The following is a 16341-nucleotide window of genomic DNA, read 5'->3' on the forward strand; positions in this document are numbered from 1 at the left end:
CTTAATAAGCCTCTTATTCCATGGTATTCACAGCAGTTTCTCATCCTAGACTGATCTGACTGACAGAGGAAGGGAAGGAGGAGGAAGTAGCGTCGGGGGGGTGGGGTGCCAGAGAAGACGGCATGCCTACAATTAGTAAACCCTGGATGAAACATGACTAGGAATCTAGTCTAGCCATGCTTGCAACATCTCTGCCCAAGGTCACATTTTTCTAAATACAATTTAACAATTTAAATTCTGAAGAAAGCATTAAGTCAATGCATTGAGCTCACAGAGATCCGCCTGCCCCTGAGTGCTGGGATTAAAGGTGTGCGCCTTTAATTAAAGGTGCTTCTAGCCACCTCCAGCTTAGATCTTTATTTGGTCGACACATTGAGAGTGCCTCCACTACACAGCTCCAAGTCATTTCCTCCAGCATTACACATTGCTTGAGGAAAACGCAGCTTTTGCAGTGGGCTCTGAGCCCAGATATCTCTTGGTCTGAGACAGAGTTAGTTTATGTCCTTGTTGTGTTGTTTCAAGAAAATAGACTATTGTATGTTCCCCTTCCTATGAAAGGAAGGGCTGCAGTATGTGTGACGGTTTGAAAAGGGAACAGTCAGGGCTGGAGAGATGGCTGCTCTTCCAGAGGTCCTGAGTTCAATTCCCAGAAACCATACAGTGGCTCACAACCATCCATAGTTGGATCTGATGCTCTCTTCTGGTGTGCAGGTTAAACATGCAGACAGAGCACTCATAATAAATGAGTAAATAAATAAATATACAAATTTTAAAAAGAAAAAGAAAAGAGAACTATCTCCCAGAGTCTCAGGCATTTGAACTCTTAGTGCACAGCTGGTAGCCCTGCTTGAGGAAGTTCGGGTAGTACAAACTTGCTGAAGGAGGTACACCACTGTGGGAAGGGCTGGGAGTAAACAGCCTCACCTACTTACAGTTTGCTCTCTCTACTTTGTGCTTGTATTCAAGATGTTAGCCCTTCTCTTCCTGCTCCTGCCTCCATGCTTGCAGCTTACCCGCCATGCTGGACTCTTATTCCTCTGGAACCGTAAGCCCAAATAACCCTTGTCTTTTGCAAGCTGTCTTGGTCATGGTACTTCGTCACAGCAACAGAAAAGTAACGAACACAGTGAATATCATAGAACCTTTATTATTTTTCCTCTAAATTCTTAGAAACTTACATAACGCCCGTGCTCTAGTTGTGATATCATTTATAGACATTTAAAACACATCTTCATGTATAAATATTTTACATTTGGTCCATAGAACAGATAATTTTACTAAATAATACTGTAATTTTTTTTAAAACAGGCTCTGTATATAGTCTGAATAGTCATATATTACATATACTTTTTATATAGAGATAAATTTACTTGGTGTTCTGAGAATAAATCCTTATTGCAAAAAAAGCATATATGATAATACAATTATCTTTTTCCCTCTGGGCAAAAACTAAAAAAGAAAAGTTACACATATTCACAGTTCTCACAGTAATTGTACGACCCTTAATGTTGTGCTCTATAAGGTAAGTTTGGGTGGAAATCGGGGGATTTCTTGCCAAACATCTCAGAGGTGCTTGCAAACATGAAATATACTGCACTTATCTCAGAAAGACTCGTTCTGAGTTTCACATCTAAGAACAACGAGCAGCAAGAAGGAAATCTCCTGCCCTTATCCTAAAGGGCTTCATACACAGGGGGAGGGACGATGGGGCCACAAGACACAGTGGAGGGTCCTTGCATTCCACATCCAGGACTCTGGTGACAGGCACCTGTGCAAGCTGGTCACAGAGTCTCCACTGAGCAGGCAGAGTCCTCAACCACACGACCCCTTTACAGGTGGCCTCGAGAAGAGCTGGTAGATTGCCTACACACTATCACACGGGATGCCAAGTGCCACATGTGAGGATGGGTATGCATGTGTGTGCATTTCTATGTGCATACATGTTTGCATTCTCTACAGTGTGCTTAATGCTCTGAGGGAGATAGCTTATTGCAAGAACTGGTGTGCTGGTCACTTTTGGATGAGAATGACAAGAGATTCAAAAAAACCCACGGTCACAGTTATTCACCATAGTTATTAAGGATTAGTCATAAACACAGTTTGTGAGCTGTCAAGCTAAGGAGCTACGGGACAAGACATACGCTTTGCTACATGGGAGCCCGTCCTCTCGGCAGAGGAGAGAAGCTGAGCTGCTGGAACTTTCCAGAAATTGTCTCCACTGGCTTCACCTACACAGAGCCCAAGGCCAGAAGGGACATGTGACATTTCCCTCTGGAGCAGGTTAGCAAGGGAGGCCCAGTGTCAGGGTAGGGTGGGCAGGGCCTCTGGCTAAACCCTCCTCCATTAGTGGTCATATATATTTGAGGAATTTTTCAGAAAGGTAAGAAGGGACATCAGAACAACAGAGTGGCAGTGACAATCTAAGAGGGAAACCAGGGCCAGCTGGATTGGTCCTGATTTCGACAGAACCATCACCTTGGTTTCCTTGGCCATTGTTTGTGCAAAACTGGGCAGCTCAGAGGAACCAGAGCTCCCACTTGGGGAAAGTCCTGGAATGGTGACCAAAAAAAACAAAAAACAAAAAACAAAAAACAAAAAGCAAAACAAAACAAAAAAACCAGGCAGTTGTGCTTGTGGCTTCTTAATTTTTTAAAAATTCTCCTTAGCACACACGGCCCTTCTGGATAGGCTGCTGCTGTTAGGGTCACCTGGGGAGGTGGAGCAGAGGGCACTGAGCTGCCCGGGTCACAGGGTCACAGGGACAGAGACCCTCTCCGTACTGCTCTGTGAACAGCCACAGAGGTGTCTGGGGGTGATCTGTGCAGCTGCCTCGGGAAGGAGAGATTGGGAAGGAAAGAGGCTGGCTCCCAGGGGCTACGAACAAAAGGCTGTAGCCCTGGTCCATGACCAGTTAAGAGCCAAATGGATAGGAAAGTCTGGATAACAGTCTACGGTTGGGGCACAGGACAACAGTCTGAATATGATTAAAAGCCAGGAGTGTGTGGCCTCAGCTGTCACCCTCTCTGGCAGCATAAAAATGAGCTACAGTGGCAGTTACAAAGGCCAGCCACCTGCTTCTGCTGTGGGGCCTGAAGGAAAAGTCACCAGGCCTCTGTGAAAGCCCCCAGGGGTGGCTGCCCATGTAGGGTCCACCCAGGGGCAGACTGTCCCCCACCTCCCCTCTCTGCATGGTGATGGTGTCTGGACCCGCCCCTTGAGGTAGGTGGAGACAAAGAGCATCTTCAGTCTTCAAGGGGTGTGGGTACAGCCTGGCCAGGGTGCCAGTGTTGGGGTGATGAGGGGGCTGCACCCCTAGATGTAGGCCTCCTTGCTGGCTGAGCTGCCAGCCTGCGGCTGCTCAGGACCATTCTCAGGGCGCACGATATCTTCGCTGGGCTGAATCATGACCTGGAGGCGCTGTGGGCAGGGGTGATGGTGAGGCTCCCTGCACTGGGGATTAGCCCGTCCCATCCCTCCCCCTCCACCAAACCCAGATCCAGTCTCCTCACTAGAGAGCCAAGTGCCTCACATGGTGGAGGCTACCTGGCCAGAACACCCTGCTCTCATCTGCATGACCGGAGGCTCCGGACGGGTCCTCTGATGCCTCTCTTGACCTCGCCTGCCTCTGCTCCGTCCGTAGCATAGCAGCAGGAAGCTGGTCAGAATGGCCTCCTCCATGTTTCAGGATCCAGTAGACACCGGTTTCATTGAGTGTGAAAGCCACCTCTCGGACTCACTGTCTCCCCATCTCCGATTCTCCCCTCCTCACTTAGCCACCTCAGCCACCTCTGCCCTCTGCTCTTCAGATTCCCCAGTCAGGCTTGTGCCTCTGGGCCTTTACACATGCTGTAGCTCTGCCCACCACAGCCTTCCTTTCAGATTCTTACACAACCTACTCTGACCCCCACTCGCTTCCTCCTTCTGCCCTCGAGCCACACTGATCTCCCTCCAGCTTACCTTATGGCATTTTGACCCCTTGACCTTTGTACAAGCTTCCCATCCTACCCTCCTGAGAACATTCTTTCTGCTTCTACCACTTAGCCTGGCTTATCGTCAGGCTTCCAGGAAGTCACCCTAATCCTCCCCAACCCAGGCAGGTCCCCAATGCCTCAGAGGTGTACTCTGTTACTCTAAACGGTGCTGGCTTGCTGACTCAGGCATTCCCAACTAGACCCTGAGTTCCCTCGAGTTGCAGAAGAGCTTACCTGCTTCAGAGAGCCCTTTAGGGTAAGGAACATGTAAGCCATGTACCCGGGGATGAGCACCATGGAGGACAGGGCCATGAGCCAGCCCACGCCCTGGCCCCACTTGGGAAAAACATAGCTTCCCATGGTAAGGGGCGTCATCTGCACAGCGCTGAAGAGAAACACACCCTATGGATGGAGAAGGGCACAGTCAGTCCCAGGGGCTGGACCAAGCAAGGCCCTATCCTGCCACTGTGCAGGTAAGGCAGCAGTAAAGCAGAACTCCCTTTTTGGAAAAGGCCTGGGGAGGGAGCCCCTGCCTGCAGACTAGCCAGTATAGTGGGCTGGATGCCCTCTATAAATCACCATGATTTAATACAGGGCACAATGTAGGCAACAGCCTGGTCCCCATCTCAAGGACCCGAGGTGTCTCCGCCAGGGTTCTCAGGACCTCAGCACCTCTCATGGAGGAGATGAGACTTGCTGAGGAAGAGAAGCTTCTGTGTGTCTGGAACCTGGGCTCCTGAGTTAGGCAGCGCTGGTTGAGCTCGGTTCTCTCTGTGGTGACTCAGGACAACAGTCTGATTGGCTGAGGCTGTGAGGATAGGGTCATGTGATTGTTCCTGAACAGGGCTTGACACAGATGTCCAACAAACAGAAGCGGGAAGTGTTACTTGAAGAGAGCAGGAGCCCTGGAGAGCTTTATCCTGCGTTTACTTCCAAAAGTTTCTTCAGGGACCTGAGATGTCTGTACCCCAAGTGTTAGCCTCATCCCAATAAGCTAGCCTTATTCCAGTGGGATAGCCTCATGCCAGGCGCTGGTCAAGCCCCATCCTTACCGCCACAATGATGGGTGTGAAAAAGGACCAGCACAGCTTCCACCAGATGCAGGGTCTGGAGCCAACCATCTCCTGGATGTTGTCATAGAACCGGTTGACACCTGTGACATGGGCATAAAAGCAGAAGGCAGGGAACAGCTTCCAGGACCGTGGTCTAGGACCCAGTTCTACCACTTCTTCCATGTGTGGCCATGAGCAAGTCCCCTCACTTCTATGAACCTTAGTGTCCTAGTTTCTTATATGGGATATTGCTTTGGTTTTGCTCAATTCCTATAGCACCGGAACACGTAAATATGTAAAGGCACGCCTGCCTAGTGCCTGGTGCCCCTCCCATAGACACCTGTCCCAGCCACGCCTTCAGTGGCTTTGTCAAGGGTGGGGGGCACATTTCCCCATGGCGGTCTTACTGTGAGAAACTGATTGTGTGTAAAAGAAAATCTGAAGCCCTCAAAACAGAGCAGGCCACTGCTGACTGTGGGAAGCCACAGAGCAAGGAGACCCATCAGGAGGGGGAAGGGACAGTGCTGGGAGGAGGGTGATGGTGTAGGTGGAGGATGGAGAGTAGGTTCTTTCCAAAGGCACACCTGATGAGATCGCTGGTATTTGGGAAGGACATTCTTAGATCTTTGAACTCCCAGGCAGTCATTTGGGGAACTTTGATCTCATAAGACACAAATAAATTAGACTCTTCCTTTGTGATTTGTTCTAAAACAGTTCACACCTGTAACCATATATAGTCTTGCAGTCATTAAGCACAGGTCTTAAAAAATTGTAAAGTTTTTCAGATAAATTTTTTTTCACATTTCCTTGTCTGTGCATGGGGAGGTACATGTGGAAGTCAGAGCACAACTTGTGAGAGCTACTTATCTCACCCCACAGGTGGGTCAGGGGCTTGAATTCAGGTTGACAGACTTGGTAGCAAGCACTTTGAGCCATCTCGCTAGCCCCCTAATAAAATTTCAAACCAATCTTTTTATCCTCAAATTTATGAAGTCATGATGGCTTCCATTTTATTTTTTAAAATTTATTTTTATTTCATGGGCATAAGTATTTGTCTACATGTATTCTGCACCATGTTCATGCAGTGTTCACAGAGGCCAGAATAAGGATTTGGGTTTCTAGTGCAGGAGATTGTGAGTCTCCATGGGGGGGGGGGGCACTGGGAACTGAACCCAGGTTCTCTGCAAGAGCAGCAAGTGCTCTTAACCTCTGAGCCATCTCTATAAACCCTGGCTTGCACTTTAAATGAGTGGATGAAACTGTCCCAGTCACACTTTCTAAACAGGGTAGCTAGCCTGTGTGTTAAACTAGCTTGTGGAAGTGTTTAAAGGGCGAATTAAAGGTTTAGTAGTCAAGATATCATTGATGAACAATGATTGGATGGATGGATGGATAAATGAAGGAAGGGGGCTGGTTCTCACCATAAAACCAGGAAATGGAGACACACTCAAAGAAAACCAAGAACAGCAGGCTCATGCCACTGGCAGAGTAATAATCAAAAAGTTTGAAGACATAAATGCCGCCCTGAAAGAGACAAAGGGATAAAGTGGAGACATGACTCCATCTCTACATACACTCCCCTAGCCCCAAGAGCCCAAAGAGGCAGAGATTAGGCACACTGCAGCAGGAAGGCTTTGAGTAAAGCCAACTCCTGGAGTCTGTGGCTGCTCACTGTCTGGGTGGTGGGGGACGATGCCCATTTCCAGGGGGCTTTCAGTAGGTCTGGAAAATCAGCCAAGCCATCACCAACATATATCAGTGATTCTCCTTTCCTGCGTAAACCTTCACCTGACTCACACAAAACAATAGGTAGAACAATTGTTTTAAATAAAATCTAATCACAAAGCCTGCAAAGTCTGGTTTGACAACCCCATCCACCCTCCCACTCTCTGCCTCTGCCACAGTGGCCTCCTCTTGTTCCTCCGGCTGTACAGATGCATTCCCACTACAGGGCCATTGTGCCTATTCTGCCTGCTTCTGTAAGATTCCCCACCCCCAAACCCAGCACTAGCCCTGCATTGTCTCTTAAGTCTCAGGTCAATGGTCACTGGCTTAGAGAGGCCTCTCCTAGTTACCTTGTGTGAGGTAGAGACCCCTACCCTTGCTGGTCACTCTTGATTCTACTATCCATTTCTCTCCTGGTGCTCCTCTCAGAAAGAAGCTAATATGTCTGTTAGTTTTGACTCATAAAACACAACCCCCTGGAAAACCAACATGGCAGTGCCCATCATGATAACTGCTGAATCCGGGGGTCATGCTATTCCACAGCAGGTGTGCTCGGCATTTCTCTCTGAGATAACCAGTATGGACTTGCCAAAGGCCCTGTCAAAGGCCCCACTCCCCCATTTGACTCTGACTCATTTCTGTGAGCATTTGCAAGCTCATTCCCCAATCCCCCTCATCCTCCATCTCCCCATCCCTTCCATTTGCTCACCCCCTCAGTTACCTCATCCTCTCTACCTTCTCAGTTTCCCCATCCCCACACCACCCCATCCCTACATCACCCCATCCCCACCCCACCCCCATTCCCACACCACCTCCATTCTTATGTTACCCCTTTCTCTTCCTCCAGGAAGCAGGTGGTTATGGCTAGGATGGTCTACATTCCCTAGATTTATCCTATACTTTCTAGTTCAAATTCTGCTTCTCCCATCAGTCTGGGACACCATGGATCTCACAGTGGTATGCATAGGCGATGGTGCTCAGTGCAGAGAAAGATGGTGGTGTAGGCTAACCCTGAGGAAGGAGGCCCAAGGACTGGAGAGCAAACATGTTTCCTGGCATGAAAAGATGTGCCAAGCCCTGGGGGAACATCTGAGGCATATCAGATGCTGGTCAGCCTACCTGGGTGATGTTAGAGAGGCCAATCAGGTAGGACACGATGCACACAGCAGCAATGAAGAGTTCTCGGCGATTGCGGAGGAGCCTGGGGTACTCATCCACCAGGGCAGTGATGAAGCCCTCCACGGTACAGAACTTGTTGGGGGAAGGATGGGGTCAGCCACTTACTGCAGCCAGCCTCTACTCACCCACTCAAAAACAGGAGGGATCAGGCCTTCCAGGCACTATGGGGACTAACCAAGGCCAGGCTGGCCCTGATGGGGGTCCTCACAGTGCTGTTGGGGACTCACCTGGCTGTCAATGCCCAGCATCAGCAGCATGGAGAAAAAGAGGATAGCCCAGAGGGGAGAGATGGGCAGCTGTGTCACAGCCTCAGGGTATGCCAAAAATGCCAATCCAGGGCCTGTGGGGTGGGGTGGGGGCAAAACAGAGGAAAGGGAGAGACTGAGTGCCACCAGCACACCCAGCACCACACCGACATGCCAGTACACCCGCCACACCTGACAACACGGCACACATACCCAGCACACCCAGTAGACCCCAGACACTGCTCATTTTGACTTCAGTTCATCCTTTGGGTAACCTTGTGTTTGCATTGTCATCCCTTAGGAAGCAGTGAGACCCAGCACTGAGGGGGAAGACTGACAGGTGGTACAGAGCTATGGCCACCCTCCAGTGGCAGGGACAGTGTGGGTGTGGACAGGATGGATGGAGATACACGAAGGAGGCAGGTGGAGGGCAGACACTGATGCACTTGTGGAAGATGGGGGCGGTGGGAGGAGGCTAAGGCTTTGTTTGGCTTAGGGCAGCTGACCCCTTCATGAGGTGGGAAGTTACAGGGTGGAGCAGATGGGGGATGTCTGTCTGGAGCTGGGGCTGGGGAAGTGTGGGGCTGAAGACTCCAGAGGGGATGGCTGAGCTCAGAAGAACCCCCTGTGAGGATACTGCGATCTTCCAGGGTGTGGCTCTGGGGCAGAGGGGGGGAGGTGACAAGCTGGAGAGTTCCAGGAAAGTGAGCTTGGAGGAGGGAGTTCCCCTGTGGGTGAGGCAAGAACCTCAGCAGAGAGCATGGCCAACCCAATTCCCCAAGGGACAAGTCACATCACTTTTCTGAACCCCAGGGGCCCCTTCTAGGGACACAGTCCCTCTGCTATGACTTGCCTTGGCCAAAAGAGAAAATGGGTCAGTCATTGAGGGTCTTCCTGGCTTTGGCACTGGTGACCAGGGGAGCAGAGTGGGCACAACCTACACAGTGACAATGTTTTTAGAGCTATGGCAAAAGTCTGGCCTGAAGCACTTTGTGTCATGGAGGTGACCATGTCCCAGCTGGATGTACACACATCCTCATGACAACACACACACCATCATGGCAAGCCCTGCCTTCCCCAGCTAAAGTGCTAACCTGAGGCTGCCACATCAGCGATGGATCTCTTGGTGACGTGAGCCATGAAGCCCACGATGGAGAAGATGACAAAGCCAGCGAACATGCTGGTGCAGGAGTTGATGCAGCAGACGATGATGGAGTCCCTGAAGGGCAGGAGGGCGCGTGAGAAGGGGGAGGGGCTATAGGCTAGCCTCCAAAGGAAGGGAAGGGAAGGTTCTAGAAGAGGAACTACAGGGTCTCGTGGCCCTAGAAGGGAAATTTCAGAGCAAGACAGGCAGAGTAGAGCAAGAAGGGGTCGCCTAAGAGGGTAAAGAGGGACCTAATATGTAAATAGCCAGGGTAGGTGTGACTACAGAAGGCGTGGCCTTGGAGCTTGGGATCCACAAGGAATGTAGTCTTAAAGGAAAAGCATGGTCTCCAGTGTGTGACAACAGGCAAGGAGGCAGAGAGATCGGCATGCATTCCTTGGGCGTGGCCTCAATGTGCCTCTCCCAGGAAGGCCTGATCAGGGGCTTAGTCAGGAAGGAAGCCTCAGGACCCGCCCCCTCGCACCTGTACACATTGTTGTGGAAAGAGTTGTAGCTTCCGAGAGCGATCAGGGACCCCAGGCCCAGCCCGTAGGAAAAGAAGATCTGGGTAGCTGCATCGAGCCACACCTGTGGGCAGACGATCAGAATCTCAGAACCAATTAAGTACAGAATCATCATCGCAGCTCGACAGCGCAGGAGTCCTCAGCTCCACCTGACATAGTTAGGTACTTAGCGGCTCCAGTGTGCCCTGTGGACCTGGTGGGGCAGGGCAGTGCGTGGTGGGGCGCTCACCTCAGAATCTGACAGCTTGCGGAAATTGGGCGTGATGTAGAAGAGGATCCCCTCCCTGGCCCCAGGCAGCGTCACTCCACGGAAGAACAGGATGATGAGCATGATGTAGGGATACGTGGCAGAGAAGTAGACCACCTAGGAGCAAAGGACGGCAGGGCTGCATCTTCTCTGAAGCACCAGATCAGTTCCTCCTCCGGGAACCTCCCCCTGACTGGGATTCCTAGCCTTCTAGGCATGCCCACCTTTCTGAAGCCCCTCCTCAGTGCCGGCTTCCCCATTTCTGTCTTCTGTCTCTTCTCCCTGGCCTATAAGACTAGGGCCTGTCTGTGTGGTCAGGCAAGGAGGAAGACACACCCTTCTGGGAGGAGATACCTCCCTACCCCCACCCGCTGTTAGAGGCTTGGAATTCTCTGTGAAGCTCAGGGCTGGTTTCAAACTCACAATGATCCTCCTGCCTCATCCTTCTGAGTGTTTGAGTTATGGGAGTGATCTCCAATTGTTGTTTGGGTTTTTTGTTTGTTTTTGTTTGAGACAAGATCTCATTATGTAGTCCTCACTGGCCTGGAATTCAAACAGCCACCTACTTCTGCCTCTCTGGAGTGCTGAGATTAGAGATGCGATGTGTACCACCATACTCAGACCCCACCTGTTTGTTTTTTTGTTGTTGTTGTTTTTAATTCTACATTATCCAAGTAACACATATGATAACAGGAAAAGTTGAAAGTCCATGTGGACATGCACACAAGGTCCCGTAGACAGCTCCTAGTAGATATGTGAAGGACAGGCCACACATGGCTGGCATCTCTGCTCTCCCAATGCTTAAAGCCATCTGTGACATCCAGTGGACTCTGTAGCTATCTGACAACCACGTGACATTTCAGTTCTTCACTTTTTCTGTGTGGCTGACCACATGCCCTTGTAAAAAGGGCTCAAATGACTGAGTCACCTCTTTGATGTATGTGAAGCTAAAACACACAGGCCAGGTTCATTCCTGCTCAGCTCCTAAACGCTGCCTCGCTGTCTCAGGAAGAAAATGATCTTTAATTACAGAAGGTCCTTTGGGCAATGCCAGCTCCCCCTATGGCTTTCCAGCTATACAGGGATCTAAACGCAACACTGAACCCGTCTGTATACAATTTTTTTTTTATCTGAAAAAGTGTTATTTCACGCTTGGGAAAACTTCCAGCGTGCAATTACTGAATCTAATACCATCAACTTTTCCTAGCTGTGACTTACATTGCTTAAGAACCCTCTGGAGATGGAACTGCAGCTGGCAGGGCACAGTGGCCTCTGTGCTAAGCAGAGCTGTCTAAACTTTCTTCTGTCAGAAATTGGCCTGTGCACTGAGCTTCTTTTTTATCTTGGTTGCCCCCAAGTCTGATGTGATCCCCACTACCCTTATCCCTCTTATTGAACTCTCAGATTCCTCAGCAGCTGAAAACCATGAAAAAACAACTTTAAAAAGAGCACTCAGTCATCAGTAGGACCAGCAGGCTGTGTAACTTTGGGTCATTTTTTTTTTTTACCTTCGCTGAGCCTTGTTTTTGTTTGTCTAACAAATGGTTATGATTTTCAACCCTGATGAGCAAAGAGGCTGGTTGTATGAGGACACAGGCCATACTCAATACATCTGTCTGTATTTCCCTACTCTCCATGATCAGCAGGAGGCTGAGCACACAGAAGGTGTTCAATAGAAACTTGTTGAAGGACAGGCAGATGGGTCAACATCCCTAAATGATACAGTGGGGGAGGCCCCCACTCTATGTCCCTGATAAATAACCAGAATTCTGGTCACCCACCACCACCAATGGTTATAATTGGTACTAACCACTGAGTTTCCATGTAGAGGAAATTGGCCAGCATTCTGCAAAGGTTGTCTCTCAGGCACTAACGGATGAGAGGACTGAAGCTCAGAGGGGTCTTGGAATTTGTCCAATTATACATGGCTATTCCCTGGGGCGCTAAGGTTCTAACTTTCCTCGGAAGCTCTGAACAAAGCCCCCACTATTCTGCGTCCTGGAGTTAACCTGGAAGGGCCCGATCCCTGCCTCTGCTTGCCCTAGTCCTGGGGACAGATGAGAGGTCTTCTGACTCCAGCACAGGATGTGAGGACTTGGTCTGTCCCAGGGCCTACTAGACTGCACCACAGGTGTACACCACCTCTGCTCCCTTCAGACCAGAGTCTGAAGTAAGTCAGATAACTCTGTCCCCAAACTCCTCAACAGGACTTGAAGCCAGCTGCCCCCTGAGTCAGTGCCCAGATGGCTCCAGCCCGATGTCCCAGCTTGGTCCCCATTTGCACTTGTGTAAGATGGAAATGACAAGTCCCCTCCATAATACTGGTGATCCTGACAGGTGCCAATGAATCACTGGGTATATGTTATTGCACAGGAGGGAAATGAGTTTGGGGGAGTCAGGGTGACATGCCCCTGGTCACAGAGCCAACTAGTTACTATGCAGGGGTCTGAACTTGGGGATGTGTGCCTGTAGCCATTCATCCCTCATCCATGGGTCAGGACAGAAGATAGCATCTCTGGGTCCCTGTACTGGACACAGGGTGGCACAGAACAACTACCAGGAGAAGCTGGTTCAGTGACCCTGGAACAATACCTGTCATCTGATGGCTTCATCAAGCTAGTGGTGTGTGTAACCCTGGCACTGGCTTGTCTCATTTCACAAGATGGAATCCAGGCACAGAGACCTGACAGGGCCTTAAATAAGGTTAGATGGAGCTTGTAGGAGTCATGGGCCCTGGCCCAGGACGCACCTCCTCCTATAGAACTGTCCCCCTCTTCTGTGTGCCCCCATTATGCACACACTTCCCTACCTTTCCAGTCCAACCAACTCCTTTCCAGATGCAGAAATACACAAGCACCCAGGCAATGGCCAGTGTGATGGCTAGTGGCCAGCGGATCTGTCCTGGCTTGTCCAGCCCATCCGTCATCTGGTGCATGTTGCGCCTGGGGATAAAGGAAGAAGAAAAGGGTCACACTGGCCAGTGGGAGGTGAGTGACCAGGGCTCCGACACAGACTATACCTTCCCCAGAGTCCTGGTGACACCATGACCTTGTATTTGGACAGGGACCTTGGAGCCATGACACTCACTCTGAAGATTGTACAGTGTGATCCTCCTAAGTCCCAGGTAGGACCATGTGGTCACTCGCCTGTCTGAGACCTTGTAGTGTACATGACCCTATTGTCTGAATCTGGAGGACAGATGACAGAGACCTCCCAAGCCCCATAGCTTGCCCTTGCTTCTGGCACAGCCCCTCACCTGGCACCCTCTGTACCTGCTCCCCTCACTGAGCATGCGGACACTCCTTCTCTTGTCCCACTGACTCCCCCCTTCCACCTGTCATAGCAAGTGGGCTGGTTCAGGCCATCTCCCCTGCCCAGTATATCCTCTGCCAGTATGGGTCATCTGAGGCTGTCAATGCCTGTTGACACGCTCGGGTCTCTAATTACCCTGGCCTGCAATGGTGTTCAAGAAACATTCGGGGATGAATGGCTGAAAGAGAAGCACATTACCTGCTGCCACCCAGCTGGCACACCCTCCCCAGCCCTGTGCCCAGTCCCCACTCACTCCCAGAACTCCACCACAGCGCTGGTCATGTTGGTGGTATTGACTAGGCTATAGTTGGAGAAGCAGCGGTCAGTGTTCCAGGGGTTGTCACACTGTTTCCATGGCAGGGTCTACAAGAGCAGAGCATAGACAGATCCCACTATGCTGGCTGGGGGGACTCCACTCACCCTGCCCACCCTCATCACCATTTTCCCACCTCTCCTTCCCAGTGGCTCTCAGGGGCAGATAGACAAGATCTCACCACACCCTTCGGAACTCTTACCCTCCCCCACCACCAAGAACCAGCTTCCAAATTACATTGTGTTCATGTGGGTGACGGCAGCAGACGGGGTCTGTCCCATGTCCAGCCTAGCTCTAGGCTCTTCATACATGACTTATGGGGCAAGTTTCACTTTTCGTTTCCTTCCTCCATGTAAAATTCACTGCTGTTCCTTGTGTAGCCCAGCAGCATGAAGCACACACAGTATGAAGCAGCATCACTTTCCAGAGACACTGTCTCCGTTACTCACTAACTCCCCATCCTTCCTGCTCCCCGAGATGCCTTCTAACTCTTGGAATCGGACCACTTTAAGGGCCACATGCTGGTGGAATCGCGCAGAGCATCTGTTCTCTGTGACGGCCTTATTGTCTTCAAGTTTCATGCCCATAGTACATGAATCAGAGTTTCTTCCTTTGTTAAGACTGAGAAATATTCCACCACACACATGCAATTCGGTCACATGTGTTCCCTGGGGACCCTGGGTTACTTCTGAATGTTGGTTCTTACAAACATGATGCTGTGAACATATGGCATAGATCCCAGTGTTTCTGAGACCCTACTTTTGGTTCTTTGGACTCAGAAACAGAATTGCTGGATCACGTTTATAGATGAGAGCAGTGAGGTCTAAGAGAAGTTAAGTTCGTTCCTGAAATTGCACAGCTGGTAGACAGTAGAGTCAGCATTCAAACCCATGCCATTCTAAGTCCATAAAAAATGGGCTATTGAATTCAGTTGTGGGATGCCAGAGTGCTACACTGAGGCTCTCAGTATGGCTGGCCAGGGACGATACGATAGGAGACAAGCTATACACCTCATTCAAGGACTTACCCACGGAGCACACTGGGGATCCCCATAGCCCATGTAGGCCCTGACCAGCAGCAACTCACCGTGGTGAAGGAGTTGTACAGGTAATAGATGGCCCAGGAGATGATGACAATGTAATAGATGTTCAGCCAGAAGGATAGCACAGCCGCAGCGAGGCCCACACCTGGGGTGAGACACATACAAGGTATGCTCAGATATGGATCCGAGGCTTCTTCGTCCCTGAGGACTTTGGGTGAGGCCCCTCCACATGCCCAGCACCCCCCCCCCACACTCACCCTTGAACATAGGAGCCAGCTTCCACACGCCCAGGCCTCCAATGGAGGTGTACTGGCCTAGAGAGCACTCCAGAAGGAAGAGAGGAACACCCGCAAAGATGAGCGTCAGGAAATATGGGATCAGGAAGGCCCCTGGAGGAGAGACACACTCATGGCCCTGAGTCTCCCCAGAAGCTTTGGCTCCTACACAAAATTCCCATGTGTCCCTTTGGGACACCCAGGACTAAGGCCCAGGCCCAAAGGCATCCTTCATTCAAACTCTTGCAAGAGACAGAAGCTTCTGACATCACTGCCGCAGACAACTGTCACTGGGAATTCTTAATAAAAGGACAAGAGGCAGCAAATAGGACCTGTTCCCAAAGACCCTTCCTTCCCTTAAGGTAGACCCAGAAGATGCAAAGCCCTGGCCCCGAGGTCACCAGGTGGCCACCTACCACCACCATTTTTCCCGCAGAGGTAAGGGAACCTCCACACATTGCCCAGGCCGATGGCATAGCCCACACAGGACATGAGGAAGTCGAAGCGGCCCTTCCATGTGTCCCTGTCAGGGAGGTCCCCGGCCTTCTTCTGCACCTTGACCACCAACGTTTTGGGCTTGTCGCTGGCTACCGGGGCCTCGCTGACCTCAGTAGAGATCTGCCCATCGGCCACCTTGCTGTTGTCAGTAGCCATGTCTCGGAGCACAAACTTGGCAGCGGGGGTCCTGGTGGGTGGGCGTGTGATGTCAGCTCCAGTCCACGTGGACAGCAGCTTTGCGACCTGGGGTCATTGTAGGAAGATAGAGTAAGTAACAGATAAGGGGCAGGGGGACCCTGAAGGTGCTTTGAGTTCTAATTACCCACTTTGGGACTGTGTGAGTTTAGCTAAGTGCTTCAATCTCTCTGCTCTGCTCCAGCTTTTAAAGCTAGGTCAGCCACACATCTCTCATTTGACTGTTGAGAGGAAAAGCAAAAGAAGCCACATTTGGTGGGATACTTAGGAGGCTGAGGATGGAGGGTCATGGTAAGGGAGCCTGGGATGTACAGTGAATCTTAGAAAAGCAAACAGAAAAGAAAAATAATCTTTTGTGTTTACACACCAACCCTGTCCTCAATGAGGAACAGCCATGGCTTACATGACTTTTACCGACCTTCGTCACCCGAGATGTTCTAACACTCTAGTTAAAGAGGTAGCATGGGTATAAAACTGCCCTCAGATCAGTCCTGAGTTCACTCTGCCTTTTACCAGCTGAGTACTAGTACTAGTGCTCCAGCTGATTCTGGTGTGTGTGTGTGTGTGTGTGTGTGTGTGTGTGTGTGTGTGTATGCGCGCACGCGCGCACATGCACACG

The 16341-nt window shown here is 50.6% G+C and overlaps 1 protein-coding gene across 1 annotated transcript; it reads right to left on the reverse strand.

Moving 5' to 3' along the window:
* Positions 1–1188: 1188 nt before the first annotated feature.
* Positions 1189–15683, reverse strand: Slc6a1 (solute carrier family 6 member 1). Its single transcript, XM_035448657.1, has 14 exons — positions 15446–15683; positions 15012–15143; positions 14799–14899; positions 13653–13762; positions 12897–13029; positions 10070–10204; positions 9801–9904; positions 9267–9391; positions 8155–8267; positions 7868–7999; positions 6445–6547; positions 5024–5124; positions 4206–4373; positions 1189–3417 (listed from the first exon to the last, which is right to left on the reverse strand). Exons 1-14 carry the CDS (start codon positions 15681–15683, stop codon positions 3313–3315), a joined length of 1800 nt encoding a protein of 599 aa, XP_035304548.1. The 3' UTR covers positions 1189–3312.
* Positions 15684–16341: the final 658 nt, after the last annotated feature.

The sequence above is a fragment of the Cricetulus griseus genome, chromosome 8, assembly GCF_003668045.3.
Source record: "Cricetulus griseus strain 17A/GY chromosome 8, alternate assembly CriGri-PICRH-1.0, whole genome shotgun sequence".
Taxonomy (NCBI): domain Eukaryota; kingdom Metazoa; phylum Chordata; class Mammalia; order Rodentia; family Cricetidae; genus Cricetulus; species Cricetulus griseus.